Genomic DNA, 16958 nt, shown 5'->3' with positions numbered 1-16958 from the left:
AAATTTTAGTATTGCCAAGTGTGCCTCTTAATTTCCTCTAAGTATATATGTTGTTTCTGATCATTTTTTTGTTTAAAGTATTTGACAGATCAGAAAAATTAAATACCCACATACTCAAGTATCAGCTCACCCGAATATCAGCCGAGGCACCTAATTTTACAACAAACACTGCATAAAAAATGTGTGGAAAAACTCAGCTTAGACATGAGTATATATGGTATATTTGTAAGGAAATCATACTAAAGTAATTATAAATATATTAATTTAGTTCTTATCTGTGAAAACACAAAACTGATTCTTGTTAAAGAATGTGTGAAATTAGTTTTAAATAATTTACAAACCATTGTCTCCATTTCTTAGATTAAAATGAAAATTATCAAAAATGTAGATTTAATGTTTGAAAGTATAGACTGTTTACATATGCTCATTGATTTATAGAGTAACTTTATGCAAGTGAAAAAGTGAATACAGGGGGGTACGTGCTATTTTAGTGGAAGTATAATTAACTTTTATAAATTATTTCATGATTATTTTTCTTAATTCATAATTTAATAGAAGAAAAAGTATATATAGACCAACATCTTATCCACTTAATGTACTTAAGCTGAATTATAATTAAATATCTGTATGTGGAACCATGTATTTTTCCTTCTGTAATCATTTTAGAAGTATATTCTAATTGTCAAATTATTAGATAATTTGATATATAGTAAAATTTACTTTGGAGAGCCTACTTGTTACTTTTAGACATGTTCTACATTTGCAAACATAGTCTAATAACTTCTCACACCTAGTTTTAATAAATTGATCAAATATTTAATTCACATTATCTTTTGATACTTGTTTAAAAGCTTCCAAGTTGTTTTATTTCAATTAGAGGTATAAATAAGCTTTTGGAATTTGAGTATTTAAATGTTGAAATGATTATGCCATAACTATATGAATTGAGAAAAAAGTTTTAAAGAAAATACAAAGTGTGAAAAAAATTCTGACTTATAAAGTGAACGGTTTTTTCTGTTCCACATATTGCTAGACCTGATTTAATGCTTATTTAAATATGTTCTTATTTCTGTAAAGTTGCTTATATTCGCTGAGAAATGATTTGGGATGAAATTCTCACTTTCCCTCTCATCAGATATTTACTAGATAAAATTCAAAATGAAATTAAAAAAATTTTTTTTTACTTTAGGAGGTGAAGTTGAATACTTGAACTGGCTGTATATTCCTCTCACTGCTTGTTAAACTTGTTTTTTAGTTAATTACTTAATTTCTTTCCCTTTCTCAGCTGATCTTATTTATGGTACTAATCTCAGTGCTTCCTTTTCAGACCCAATTCTTTGTTATCTCTCTCTACTGCAACAATTAGAATAAAAATGACATTTGGGTGGGGTGGACAATGGGATAGAATTTTATTCAGTAGATGTCTGGGGGAAGTTGGCTGCTGCTGTACCTTAGTCCTCTTCTCTTAGTCAATAATATCTACAGAGAATTCTAGACATGTAGAATGAATATAAAAGTAGATAGTTACACAAGTATCTTTATAGAACCTCAACTAATTATGCTTTGTAAGAAACATTATAATCTTTAAATTTTTGTTTTATTAATCTTAATGTATCGCAAGGAATGGAGCTAGGGAACAAAACCAATCTTATCTGACGTCATAGCCTACCTAATATTTTTTTGCAGACTGTTTTTGCCATGTTTACTTTTAACTGGTTATATTAGTTTGGATAAGAAATGCATTTACTCTAGGCTCTAGTTACAGTAGCTGAGAAGTAAGGTTGGTGTATCAGTCTGGGTAGACTAGATTAACAAAATTCATAAACAATCAAAAGAGAGTTTTATATAAAGGGTAATTGTACATTAAGCATCCTAACCCAGTCCAGTCCAAGCTCCTAAGTCTGACATTAGCCCATATGTGCGACATTGATCTACAAAGTCCTCCTCAAACTCACAGAACACATGCAATGATGCCGAATACAGGAGGAAAGCCAAATTAGTAAGTGTGTAAGCATCTCAGCGCTGGCAGGGGTCTCCACGCGGCTTCTCCAGCACCCAGGTCTGCATCAGGGTAGGTCCATATGGCTTCTCCCGAGGATATCTTGCAGGAAGTGAGCCTAGCAAAGAACTAGCTATAGCAGCTACAACTGGTCCGACCATCAGAGAGCAAGAGACCAGACAAGGCTTGCTGAGTCATTTATCTCTCTGCCCTTCAATTAATCCAAGTGTTCTTTAGCCAGGTTGGCACAATAAACCTTAACTGTTGCAGTTGGATTTGTTGATTTTTGATAAACTGAAAAAGATACCTATTGATATTTTTCAGTTTATAAAAAATCAAAACTTAGATCTACTCCCCTGTGTTTGTTAGCATAATGAACCCTATTGATATTTATGCTAACAAAACACAGGAGAATAGATGTAATAAAAGTTTTCATTATTAGTTGCTGTGTAGTTGATTCTGACACATTGTGTACCTGTACATTCAGAGAGAGTTCCATAGGATTATTTCAGGATTATATGTAATTTATAATTGTGGCACATAATTCCCCTGCGAAGTGAGAGATGTTACTAGAAGAGAGAAGGGAGGCCAGAGAGACAAACATTTCTAATAAGTTTATTAGAGAACCCTTCTCTTTTATTTTTTATAATTCCAAATTGTTAGCATTTTTAAAATATATATAAAAATAGAATAATGATTTTCAGTGTACCTATCATCTAACTTTAATAACTAGCTTCATATAGTCAATCTTACTTTATCTCTATTTCCTTCAGTTTTTCACATTAGTATTGTTTGAAGGCAAAGTTCAGACATAATTTCATCTATAAATACGTTCATATATTTTTCAAAGAAAAGTGATAAAATGTGTTCTATTTTATGCATTTAATACATTCTATTACATAACATTTATTACATACCTAACTAAGGAGTAGGCATCATCCTAGGATACACTTAGATGAACAAAAGACATTCTTTACTCTGGAAAGTATCATCAAGTTGTCAACACAGTTGTGTAAACAGATAATGACAAGTCAGTTTTCTTTGTTTTTATTAATCGTAGTATCACTATCACATGTGAAACATTTAACTGCAAATGTGTTAATGCCATCAAATATCCAGCTTGTTTTCAGATTTCCAATTATATAATTTTATTTGTTCTGTGTAGATTATAAATGAGGTCCATTAATTGCATAGGTCTAATATGTTTTTTGTTTTATTTTAAAGTATTAAAAAATTCTGTTACTGGTTTGAAAATATATACAACAAAGCATATGTTATCGAACAATTTCAATATGTATAATTCTGACTCACAGTGACCATGTAGGACAAAGTAGAATTGCCCCTTCTGGATTTCCGAGATTATGGAAATCTTTATGGGAACAGAAAGCCTCTTTTTTCTCCTGCAGAGGAGCTGGTGGTTTTGAACTTCTGTGCAATTAGCAGCCCAGTGTACAACCCACTACACGACCAGCATTTTTTTATTAAATGCTTTTATTGGGAACTCTTATATCTCCCATCATAATCCATTGTGTCAAGCACATTTGTACATATGCTGTCATCATCATTTTCAAAGCATTTTCTTTCTACTTGAGCTCTTGATATCAGATCTTCATTTTCCTCCCACCCTTCCCCTCTCATGAATCCTTAATAAGTTATAAATTGTTATTTCATAACTTACGTTGTCCTCTGTCACCCTTCACCCACTTTTCTGTTGTTCGTCCTGCTGGGAGGGGATTATATGTTGTTCCTTGTGATCGATTCCCCTTTTCTCCCGCCACCTTCCCCTGGTCCTCCTGGTATCTTTATTCTCATTATTGGCCCTGAGGGGTTTATCGAGCCTGGATTCCTTATGTTTCGGGCTCTTATCTGTAGTAGTGTGCATGTTTTGGTCTAATCCGATTTGTAAGGTAGAATTGAGGTCATAGTGGGCGGAAGGAAACACTAAAGAACTAGAGAAAAATTGTGTGTTTCATTGGTGTTATACTGCACCCTGACTGGCTCATCTCTTCCTTGTGACCCTTCTGTGAGAGGATGTCCAGTTGTCTACAGATGGGCTTTGGGTCTCCACTCCATGCCCCCACCCCCATTCACCTTGGGTATGATTTTGTTCTATCACCAGCATTCTTTATAGTTCATAAAGATTGTCCATACCGAAGTTTGTGTTTAACTGTATATGTGGATATTTGCATTCTTGGCAAGAATGCAAAAGGAAAGAATATGGTGTTTAACTTCCACATGTAAAAGAATTAATTTGGACCTCTTCCTCACATCATATACAAAAGCTGACTCCAAGTGGACCATATACCTAAATATGAGCATGAAAACAATAAAGCTTTTAGAAGGAAATATAGTAGTGAATCATAGTGATTATTGGTTAAGACAATGGCTTATTGGATATGCCATCAAAAGTAGAAGCAGCAACATAAAGATAAGTTTAATTTAATCGAAACAAAAAATTTTTGTGATGCAAAGAACAAAACAAAGGAAGACAGCCCATAGGATGGGAATTTTTTTTTTTTTTGCCAAGTGGATATTTGATAAGGAAATGTAAACACTCTTACTATTCAGTAAAGGAAATAACCCAATTTAAAAAGTGGGCAAAGGATCTTAATGGACAGAGAAGACACACAAATAACTGGTAAGTACATGAAAAGATGCTCAATATTCTTAGCCATCAAACCCAAACCAATGCTTTCTAGTCATTTCTGACACAAGGTGACGCCGTAGGACAGTGTAGAACTGCTCCATAGTGTTTGCAAGGCTATAAATCTTAACGGAAGCAGACTGTCATATCTTTTCCCCTCAGGAGTGATTAGTGGATTTGACCTCCCAATGTTTTAGTTAGAAGTCTACTACTTAACACACTGCACTATCAGAGATCCTTCTTAGACATCAAAGCAGTCCACGTAAAAAACTCAATACCAGTCCTCAGTCTTTAGGATAGTTATAATAAGACATACGTATAAGTGAGGCTGTGGAAACGGACACTTTTCTACTGCATAAAAAAAGTGCAAACTAGAAAAGAACATTGCTGCTTTAAAAAATATCTGGCAGTTCCTAAAAGGTTTCAGATATAGTTGCCATGTGCCCCAGCATTTTTCCTAGGTGGATCTTCTACTAGCGAATTGAAAACATCTTCCCACACAAAAAATAGTATCAGATTTTTCATAGCTGCAGCATTCATTACAGCCTAAAAATAGAACCAGCTCAAATGTTCATCAGCTGATAAATGGATGCACAAAATGTAATATATACATGCAGTGGACTATTATTCAGCAATAAAAAGGAAGTTGAGCTGCAACATGGATGAACCCTGAAAGCATTATGCTGAGTGAAAGTAGCCAGTCACATGTTTGATTTCATGTACAACAAATGTCCACAGTAGGCAAATCTACAGAGATAAAAATTAGATTAGTGTTTCCTAGGCCTGGAGTAAATCATTGCTAAAATGTATCTGTACAGTATTTTCTGGAGCTAAAGAAGATTATGTGGTAGTGTCTGATAGTTAATCATTATTTTTTTTGATTCTCTATCTTTCTAGTGGTTAACTAGGTTTGTTAAATGCATAGACCTTTGTATTGAATGACTGTAAATCATAATTCATTTTTAACAGGAATTGAGTTCTTCTCAGACTTTATCACATGATGGAGGATTCTTCAATAGACTGGAAGATGATGTTCATAAAATTCTTATTAGAGAAAAAAGAAGAGAACAGCTAACAGAATATAATGGAACAGATAATTGTGCAACTCAGGAACATAACCAGGCATGTAAAGTAGAAAATTCTATTAAAGTCAGTGAAATGAAAAAGAAGCTACTCTTTTTTAAAAAAACATAAAGCAGCAGAATCCAGTTATTGCATAAAATAGTTCTGCCATATTATCTCAGTCATTATCACATGAAGTTATTTATATTTAAAAATGTGTGAATAATGTATATTCACTGCTTAATATTTATTGGGCATGTACTGTTAGCTAAGCATTTTGGTACCAGTTTAGGGTAGTGGGAATACCCAGATGAACATGGTATCCTTTTCCTTAGAGTAATGTGGATGTGATGAAATAGATGATGGAGATACTATCACTCAGCATTGTGAATGTGCTTAAGAGAGATTTAAACAATTGAAAGGTTTAGAATAGATCACTACTTGAATGACGTAGAATATGAGTGATAAGAGGACTGGGTTTTGAATTATGAGCATTTATATAAATTGAGAAATATATTGCCACCTAAGAGAACAGAAAAAATAAAAGGCCAAAACCCATATATTTAGGAAACTGGAAACATCTGCATCTATTAAGTATAGAGGGAGTGAGTTTGTGGTGGTATGCCTATAGAGAGAGATTGCTTTAGTTTATTAATATCCTTTCCTGAAAAATAGGTAGAATTTTATCCTGTAAATCAGAGGCTTCACACTATGGCCCATGGGTTATATCTGGTCAGCAGGTTGCTTTCATAAAATCCGCAAACAAGAATAGTATTTGTATTTCTTTTTTTGCTCATAATATTTATTTTTTATAATTAAATAATATTTAATTGACATCTTAATCATTCCACTATATCCCTTTCCTTCTGTTCAATCCTATCAGGCGGGGTTATACAATTATCAATCCTATCAACTCCCCTATCCCTCCCTTCACTCCACCCTCACTTCCCGTATCCTCAGGGAACCCTTACTCCTGTCACAGTCTCTGATGGGTAATCTATTTCAACTTTGCACCAAGAAACCTTGAAGGTACTTGATTAATGAGGTATATCACATAAGGGCCTTAATAGTAAGGGGGGGGGATCTTAAGGAACTAAAGGATAGTTATGTGGTTCATCAGTGCCATACTACACCCTAGATTTTTCTTCTGTTCTTGGTAGTCACATTCTAAAGGATTGTTTTTGCTTTTTAAGTGTGACAGATTGGACATAGTTCACACTGTTTAAAATATTTACTATCTGTCCATTTATGGCAAAAGTAACCCTTGCTACAGAACAATATTACCCAAAATATTTATCTATAGGAAAATGTGGTTTCCTTTCATCATTGCACATGTTTAGATTCATGGGACCAAGAAGTGACTTCCTTTGTGTTTCACTAAGCTACATCTTAGATCTCATCATATTTAAAAAGTGCTTTACCTTGCAGACCTCTGAGTCTACATTCACTTTTCATAACTTCCACTCTATCTTTTCTTAATTTTGGAACTATTCTTTAACTTATTTTTGACTTTTGATCTATCAGCTATTTTGTCGGCCTGAAATTTACAAGTAAATTCAATACTCTCCATATACATTTTCCCCATGTCTTATTAACTTTCTGTTACATTCTTCTTCCCATGTGCAATATTGGCTGTCAATATTGTCTACCTTTTTTTTTCTAATTTTAACTTAACGGTCTACAAGATGTTGCTGGGAAAACATTTTTTTTATAATTTGATTTTGTTGTTGAGATTAAACTAGGAGGCTTCAAAAGTTTATGGAAAATTCCGTTATCTTTTCATTTTATTTTTCCAGGAACTTTTGAAGATGCCTCATACACAAGAAACAACATGTATCACCTAACTCAACTTTCTACATGCACATTTCAGTGTCATTGATTACATTCTTTTGTATAAGCATTCTTAACCTTTTAAAAAAGTTGTTCTTCAATTAACATAAATTCACTACCCACTAATATTCTTATCTAATCTTTGTCAATTTGTTCCCATGTAAATAAATCTCAAAAGTTTAATGCTCAAAGAAGATAATTTAGTAGAGATTACTACAGAGATTATTTTTATTTGAAGTTTCAAGGTTTAAAGGTAATCTAAGGGCCATAATTTCAGGAGTTCATCCACCTTCCATGGCTCCATAAAGTCTGGATTCTGTGAGAATTTGAAATTCTATTTTGTATTTAACCCCCATTGATCAAGATCCTTGTATAGAATCTTGGATCAAAACATTCACTAATGGTAGCTAGGCACCATTCAGTTCTAATTTCGTGTCAGAGGAGAAGTTCCTGATGGAACCAACGTGGGTTTGAACTATCCCCCCTGCAATTATCAGCCCAATGCTTAACCCACAGTGCAACCAAGGATCCTTATGTTGTGAGAAACCAAAGCCAAACTCACTGCCATTATGTCAATTCTGACTCTGAGACTCTAGGAGAGAGTAGAGCTGCCCTTAAGGGTTTCCAAAACTAACTCTTTAGGGAAGTAGAAAGCCTCATCTTTCTCCTAGGGAGCAGCTAGTGGTTTTGACCTGCTGACCTTTTGATTAGTCCCCCAAAGCATAACTCACTATGCTACCAGTTCACAAAACTAGAAATTACATGATTTGGTGAGGAGAAAATAGCATTTGAGTAGGAACTTTGTAGACAGTAGGATTTTAACATGCAGGGGTAGAGAAGAGACTGGAATACCATGAGTTAATAGGATGAAGGCAATGGAATATGAGACAGTTTTTAAAAGGTGAGTCATAAATGAAGATTTTTGAGAGAAGAAAGCTTTATCTTAGGAATATTAAATGTACTGACGTGCCTAGGAAACTGGAAAGCAGTGTAAAGATGGGAATCGTGTGCCTTCATAACCATTATAATGATCCTGTAGGGTAGAGCTGCCTCAGAGTTGACTAGACTGAAATCTTTACAGAAGCCAATTACTATGTTAGGGAGTACTTCCCCCTCTTGAGAGCTAATGATCTGTACTATGAAGCTTTCAGCTGTAGCCCAGCACTTAACCAGTGTTCTTCCAGGACTGTCTAGAGACTGAAAGTTCTTGTAAGGCTTTAGAATAACAGCGGGCACACTTAGCAAAGATGGACATTGATATAGCCACTTTGGAAAGCAACTTGGCATTAATTTTAAAGTTGAAGATAAGTGTGATCTGTTTTTTAGAAAGTACCCTAGATTTGTCCCTAAGACATATTTAGGAAGAATGTTTAAAACCTAACTATTTGTAATAGCAAAATCAATCAAACTAATACATGTATTACAACTATAATATAACAACATGGATCAATATAAAAATATTTAATGAAAACATTTTGAACTAATATTTTTAAAATCAAAAGTTTATTGTATTGCTTAGCTGATATTGTTGGTTGCTATTAAGTTTATTGTGTTTCATAGTGAGTCCATGTATTAGAGAACAAACTGCTTTTCCCATGGTAATTGAAGCATATCATGACTGTAAGGTATATGGGGAAAGGTTTCCACAGAATTTTTTAAGACCTTAATACTAGCTTCTACTGTGTGTGTGTGTGTGTGTGTGTGTGTGTGTGTGTGTGTGTGTGTGTGTGTGTAAGAGAGAGATTTGAAGTTATTTGTTGTCTCCAAGATGTTGTGGTACTATTGTATAATTTTTTTAATTGTATGTTGGTTTGCTTCACTCTGACACTTTTTGTTTAATAATCCCAAACAACAGGGTGGACATGCTCTAGTGTAGTCACCACTTATCTTCAGGTGAATTTGGTAGCAGAAGAGAGGGTGAGCAGGATTCTCTTATTGTTTGTTGTGTAGAGCAGTTGAGGGCAGATTGGATGGGTGTTGGCCTCTGTCTGTTATAAATCCAATGATCTGATAACTCTGGTCACTGATCCTTAATGTGTTTGCTGCCATAGTCCTCAGTGAGCTGAATCATTTGTCCAATTCTTTCCCCAACTCGTATGTTACTTGGAGTAAATCCAAATACTAGGACATTAGTAATTTTCCTCCTTATTCATAGCTTTTTTTCATTAATAATGCGATCTAATTATTTGATTTGAAATGGAGGGTTCTAGATTTGTCATCCACAGTAATTTCACTGTGTTTCTGGTTTCTTTGTTGTAGAAGACCCTGATAATATATCTACCTAATCTGTCATTTTGACCCCATAACTCATATTTCTTTTTTTAAATCATTTTATTGGGGGCTCGTATAATTCTCATCACAATCCACACATACTTCCATTGTGTCAAGCACATTTGTACATTTGTTGCCATCATCATTCTCAAAACATTTGCTTTCTACTTGAGCCCTTATTATCAACTCCTCATTTCCCCCCTCCCCACTCCCTCCTCCCTCATGAATCCTTCATAATTCATAAATTGTTATTTTGTCATATCTTACACTGTCTAATATCTCCCTTCACCCACTTTTCTATTGTCCATCCCTCAGGGAGGAGATTATACATAGACCCTTGTAATCAGTTCCCCCTTTCTACCCCACCTTCCCTCCACCCTCCAGGTATTGCCACTCTCACCACTGGTCCTGAAGGGGTCACCTGTCCTGGATTCCCTGTGTTTTCAGTTGCTATCTGTACCAGTGTACATCATCTGGTCTAACCAGATTTGTAAGGTAGAATTGGGATCATGATAGTGGGGGGAGGAAGCATTTAAGAACTAGAGGAAAGTTGTGTTTCATCGTTGCTACCCTGCACCCTAATTGGCTCTTCTCCTCCCCGCAACCCTTCAGTAAGGGGTGTCCAGTCCCCTAAAGTTGGGCTTTGAGTCTCTACTCTGCACTCACCGTCATTTACAATGATGTGATTTTTTGTTCTTTGATGCCTGATATCTGATCCCTTCGATAGCTCGTGGTCATACTGGCTGGTGTGCTTCTTCCTGTGGGCTTTTTGCTTCTGAGCCAGATGGCCTCTTGTTTATCTTCAAGCCTTTAAGACCCCCAAACGCTATATCTTTTGATAGCCGGGCACCATCAGCTTTCTTCACCACATTCGCTTATGCACACATTTGTCTCCAGTGATCATATCAGGAAGGTGGGCACCCACTGATAAATGATTTTTTGTTCTTTGATGTCTGGTACCTGGTCCCTTCTACACCTCTTGTTCACATAGGCTATATTTTGTATTTATTATAGCACATTCTTGGACCACATCTTTATTATCATTCTTAATATAAGGGGCACTAAAACAAACAAAATCCCCCCCCAAAGCTTTGTATTTAAGTTTTTTTACAAAACAACCTTATCACCTTCAAAGTACTCTCCAAAGTACTCAATACATTTGTCAAATCTGTGATTCCATTCTTGGAAAACAGTTTTCAAATTTATGTTTGGATGGCTGACAGCACTTCCTGCAGTTTTTTCTTCACCTCTTCTATGTGGTCAAATCGCCATCCTTTCTTGGCCCTCATCATTCACAGAAACAAAAAGAAGTCGCATGGAGCAAGAGAAGCATGCTGTTTTTTGCCAAAAACTGACACTGAGATGGCTGAGCGGGTACATTGTCAAGTTGGCAAAATTAGTTCCCCATCTGCCACAAATTAAGCCTTTATTTGTTGCACACTGTTACTCAATCTTTTCAGAATCTCTAAAAGAAAACATGATTAACTCTAAATGCACTATCTCCCTCACATCAACAAACCAAAAGAGCATCATATTTTTTGGGTGATGATGGCATTTTCCACTGACTTGATTGGTGTGTGCTTTCGGAGTTGTAGGCATAGTACCATGCCTTGTCACAAGTAATGACCTTGGGGAAAAAGTCTGGGTTGCTTTGGAACTATTCTTTCAAAGCACATGTATCCAGTCAATGCTCTTTTTTGCTAGTCAGTACTTGAGGCACACATTTCACAGAGGCCCTTCTCATTTGCAAATCTTCTGTTAAAATTCGCTGAACTGAACTCCAAGATAGTCCAGAGAGCTTCTGCATCTCTTCAGTGGTCCATAATCGGTCTTTCAGCACAAGTGTACGAATTTTGTCTGCAGTTTTGTCCCTTCGGAAAGTTTACAGATGTCCATAACAAGGTTTGTCATCAATCAACTTTTATTTATTTAAAAGGTGAAAAACACTTGTACGCTTGAGTTTTTCCCATGGTGTTGTCCTTGTAAGCAGTGTTCAACGTCACAACAATTTCTACACTATTTTTTCAGAGCAGGAAACAAAAATTTAAGACCAGCTGCATGCTGGTCTCTTACATCAACCATCACAAAAATAAACAAGATCCAAGCAAAATTTCTTTTACAAAAATTCACTGTGATCAGAGAGAGCCCTCCCAGGCGACACCACGGGGTGCACTAACTCGAGTGAATTGCTAGATGCTCGCCTAGCGGGAAGAAATGTGTACTACGAAAGCTTCACTCTGCCCAGTGCAATTCTGGTTTTTTGAGGGAGTACCCTCGAATTACAAGTTCCTTGTGGGTTTAAACTTTTTATCTTATGCATCCTAATAGCTATACATAGAAAATTTTAATGAGTTCATTGAAACACGATTTTATAAGAATATATATGTAAATTAAAACATTAAATGACTTTTTTTTTCAAAAGTGTTATCTGTTTTAGGAATTATGGAAACTCCACGTAAATAAAATGAAAACATAATGACAATGCAAAAATAAATATATAAGAACTGACTACATCTATATTCCAGCCCCTGTATTAGGTACTTAAAACGCATAATCTTTTAAATATTTAAAATTCTCACAGTTAACTGTTAAATTATTCTTTACCATTATTATGATTATTGTCATCCAAACTTACCATTGAAGTGTGTGGTGGCAGGCGGGGGGTTGGGGGTGTGGGGCAAGGTGACCGATAATCACATCTACCTAGTAAGTATTACTATGAATCTTTAGAATGGATTTATTTTGGCTACATATACCTCCAATAATGTATGAATTGTTTTTTCAATTAAATATAGGTCATAATCATTTCAGGTTACAGTTGTCAGCCACTAAATCACTTTATGGCTAATGTGCCTTCCAGTACCTACATGGAGAAAATATTTTTCAAAAAAACCTAATGTCCTACTTTGGTAAACATTTTTTGGCCTGTTAGGATATTATACATTTTTTCATCTATTGGATGTTATATAGGTCGTGACTATTTTCCCAAGGTTTTTTAATTTAACTTCTGATTTTGTCAGTTGCACTTTCTGATATTTTCATCAAGGTTTATCTCTTGTAGATCTTTTTGTTTTTGCTTTTTTTGCCTTTGGAATCATGTTCATCAGAAAGACATTCCTATTCAAGATTTTTATATTCATGTATTTCCATTTTACTTTAATACTTGATTATTTTCTAAAGTTAAAATATTTTCTAGTCAGTAAATAATGGAATATAAAATAATTTTTATAAAAATTTATAAGCAATAAAATGAAAGTCTGTCTTACTCTATGTTAATATTAAATTTTTGGTGGTTACCCTTCCAGAATTTTTTTACATTTATTATTGCTATTTTAAAATCATGTGCATATATATTATACATCTATGTCATCATTTTTAGTGACAATAGAGCTTTTAAGTTTGTAAATTTGCCATCTGTATCCTGTTAGACATTTCAAGTGATAATCTAATTTAAGTTTGTAATAAATTGACCTTCAGTGAATACCCCTTTAGATAATTTCCTCATTACAGTCACTTTGCTCTTTAGGGTAGACTTTTACAAGTGAGATTCCTAGGTCTAATAGTATATGCAAGGCACCCTTGTGATTAGTTAGATAGTGGCCTGCCAATTGCAAAGTTGGCAGTTCAAAACCACCAGCAAGCTCCACAGGAGAAAGATGAGGCCATCTACTCTGCTAAACATTTATACACTTCAAAACCGTATACAGGTTCACTATGAGTGAGAATTGATTTGATGGGAGTGGTTTGATTTCTTTGGTTAGTAGTATGTATATATTTCTAATTTTGATCTATATACATTTTTCCTTAAAATAGAAACTTGCATTGAAGATTGTGTTCCTCACCTGCCATATCAAACCTTTCATTAAAATCTCTTGATTCTGCCTCTAAATACATACACTTCTCTCCTTTTTAATTATTTCACACTCAAGGACATAAGGACATAAGGGACATAAGGGAGCCCTAGTGGACATAAGGGAGCCCTAGTGGCATTGTATTATGTATTGGGCTGCAATCCACGAGGTCAGCAATTCAAAACCACCAACCACTCATATGGAGAAAGACTGGACTTTCAAGTCCCATGAAAAGTTACAGTGTCAGAAACCCACAGGGCAATTCTGCCCTGTCCTATAAGTTTTCTATAAGTTGGAATAAATTTGATGGCAGTAAATTGGTTTTGAGGTTGTTTTTTTTTTTTAAGGGCATAGTCATCTCTGACTTGAATTTACAGTAGCAATTAAGGAATCTTTCTTTCCATTTTATCTCATCCCACTCCTTATCATCCCCACAGCAGCCAACATGAAATCTAAAGCAATCTTTAAAACTAATTCACAAGGAGCCCTGATGTTACAGTGGGTTAAGCATTGGGCTGTTAACCTGCAAGGTCAGCAGTTCAAACCCACTGGTGGCTGTCAGGGAGAAAGATGAAGCTTTCTGCTCCTATCAAAATGTACAGTCTCCAAAACTAATTCACAATAAAGTTTTGTAAAGACAAAACAGAAATTAACAATACTACAATCCTACTCAAAATTCTTAACTAACTTTCTTTTGTACTCTGAATAATATGCAGTTTATCTTATAGTCTTCATGACCTTCCAAAAGCCTATCTGTACCTCTCCGAAGTAATTTTGTATCACCTCCTTGCATTCCAAACATCATATTGACTACTTTTTATCTCCAGTTCTTGCTTTCTCCTGCCATTAGTTCTTTAAACTTGCTATACTTGGTTCCTTCTAAAGCTCTTAACTCCACATGTTAATTAGCTCATTTGGACCCTATAGCCCAATCTTTTCATGCATTCCTCCAGGTGGTTAAATTGCCCTCAGGGTTTGGTGGGGTCTGTATGTATACTCCCAATTCTGTGAAGATATAACCAACACTCTCCCCTTGGGTGGATTAGTGCCCTGCTTCCCCATGCCATCATCTCATTTACCCCCCCTTTCCCTCCCTCCCCTCTCCCTTTTCCCCTTCTTTGTGTTGGATTAACATGAGCCTCTTTGGTTTTATTCTGACCTCCACCCAAACTGCCTGTATCTCAACCCATATATTATGAGATAAGTGGCTTTTCTTTTATACCTACTGTGCTGATTATACATACATCAGGGAACTCATGTTGTACTGGTGCTTTTGTGATTGACTGACTTAGCATAATTTCCTCCGAATCTTCCCATGACAGGACATGCATGGTTCCTGTGATCCTCAGTACTTTTTAGTGATGCATAGTACTCCATTGTATGTGCCAGACTTTACTACTCCATAGTCTATTGAAGGAAATTTAGGTTGCCAAATCTTTGTGATTGTGAACTGCGCCTCAATAAACATTGGAGCGCAGACAATTGGTTGCATTTATTTCTTACCTCCTCTGTAGAGGAATAGCTGGGTCATAAGGTAGATTAATTTCCATTTTCTGTAAACATCACCAGATCATTTTCCACAAGGCTGTACATATCTACATGACCACCAGAACTGGAGGAGTGTTCCTATCTCATCACATCCCCTCCAAAATTTATTGTTCTGATTTTCTGATAGTATCTCATGGTTGTTTTAATTTACATTTCTCTGATGGTTAATGATCAGGAACATTTTCTCATATGCTTTTTGGCCATTTGGATCTCCTCCCTAGTGAAACTTCTTTTCAAAGTTCTTTTTTCCACTTCCTCACAGGGGTTAACTGTTTTCCTCTTTTTGCAAGCCAGGGAAAGTATTGTAGCTTTAGTAATAAGTCCCTTGTCATTGCTAAAAATCCTTTACCCGTCTGTGGGGTCTCTTGTTACCCTCTTGGTCAAGTCTTTCAACACAACATGTGTTTTATAATTAGTTAATCCCACTTGTCGATTTCAGATTCCCCTGTGTATGTACCCTTCCCTATTGCAGTTAGCCTATGTATTCCCTGGGCCAACATTCTTAGGTTTGTCCCAATTCCTTCATTAATGATCCTAATAGTTTAGGGTTTTACTTCTAGGTCTGTGATCCACCTTGAGTTCTTGTGCATGGGTAAGGTGAACATCTTGTTTCATTTTTCTACATGTGGATATCCATTTGTTAAAGAGGGCACCACTTGTTAAAGAGGACATCTGCTTCCCACTTGATGGTTCTTGGGCCCTTGTCAAAGATCAATTGTCTGTATGCTGATGGTTTTATTTCTGGGTTTTCTGTTCTTTTCCATTGATCTGAGTATCTGTCATTATGCCAGTACCACACTGTTTTGACCACTGTGGCTGTGTAGGAGGTGTTAAAATCAGGTAAAGTGAGCCCCCTGACTTTGTCCTTCTCCTGAGTTCTCTGCTAATTCTGGGCTTCTTTCCTCTGGGCTAAATCTGGTGGGCAGTTTTTCCAATTCTTTGAAGAAGGTTGTTGGTATTTGAATTGGGATAACATTAAATTTATAAAAGTGCCTTGGGTAAGATTGACATCTTTATTGAGTCTTCCAATCCACGAACATGAGTTATTACATTTGTGGAGGTTGCTTTCGGTTTCCTGTAGTAGGGTCTTGTAGGTTTCCTTGTATAAGTCTTTTGGTTGTTATTTTTGTTGTTGCTGTTAAATATATCCCTAGATATTTCAATTTGGTCTTGGCTATTGTGAAGAGTACTACTGCCTTCTTGATTTTCTCTTCCATGGTATTTTCCAATGTATATAGCAAATAACAGACATGTGTTTGTTTATCTTGTTTCCTGCCCCTCTTACATATACCTTTATTCTGTCAGTAATCCTGTTGTGGAGTTTTTGGGATTTTCAATGTATTGAATTATGTCGTCTGCAAATAGTGATAGTTTAACCATCCCCTCTCCTTTAATGACCTTCTGATGTCTTATGTTGTTTGAAAAGATCTCTCCAGTATAATGTTGAATAGAAATGGGGACAAGGGACATCCTTGTCTAGTCCCCTTTGTCAGTGGCATTGATTTAGTCTTTTCTCCATTGACTATGATGTTGGCTGTTGGCTTTTCGAAGATAACTTGTATTAACTTGAATTTTCCTTCCATTCCTATCTTCTTGAGTGCCTTAATTAAGAATAGGTGTTAGATGTTGTCAAATGCTTTCTCTGCATCTATCGATATTATCGTGATTTTTAAATACTTTTATCAATGTGGTGTATAATATTGATTGATTTTCAGATGTTAAACCATTCCTGCACCCCTGGGATAAATCCTAC

General features: G+C 35.5%; 1 protein-coding gene across 2 annotated transcripts in view; it reads left to right on the top strand.

Annotated features, from left to right (window-relative positions):
• Positions 1–16958, top strand: part of GKAP1 (G kinase anchoring protein 1) — a 91299-nt gene that overhangs the window by 57415 nt on the left and 16926 nt on the right. The window contains exon 8 of one of the 2 annotated variants that reach the window (XM_075550716.1): positions 5613–5765. The exons of the other annotated variant lie outside the window; for it this stretch is intronic. Coding sequence (XP_075406831.1) covers positions 5613–5765 — 153 coding nt within the window. The remainder of the gene's footprint in view (positions 1–5612; positions 5766–16958) is intronic. 2 annotated transcript variants of the gene reach the window in all.

Source organism: Tenrec ecaudatus, chromosome 5, assembly GCF_050624435.1.
Source record: "Tenrec ecaudatus isolate mTenEca1 chromosome 5, mTenEca1.hap1, whole genome shotgun sequence".
Lineage (NCBI taxonomy): Eukaryota > Metazoa > Chordata > Mammalia > Afrosoricida > Tenrecidae > Tenrec > Tenrec ecaudatus.
The sequence above is the reverse complement of the archived record's forward strand: the minus strand, read 5'-3'. Positions and strand labels throughout refer to the sequence as shown.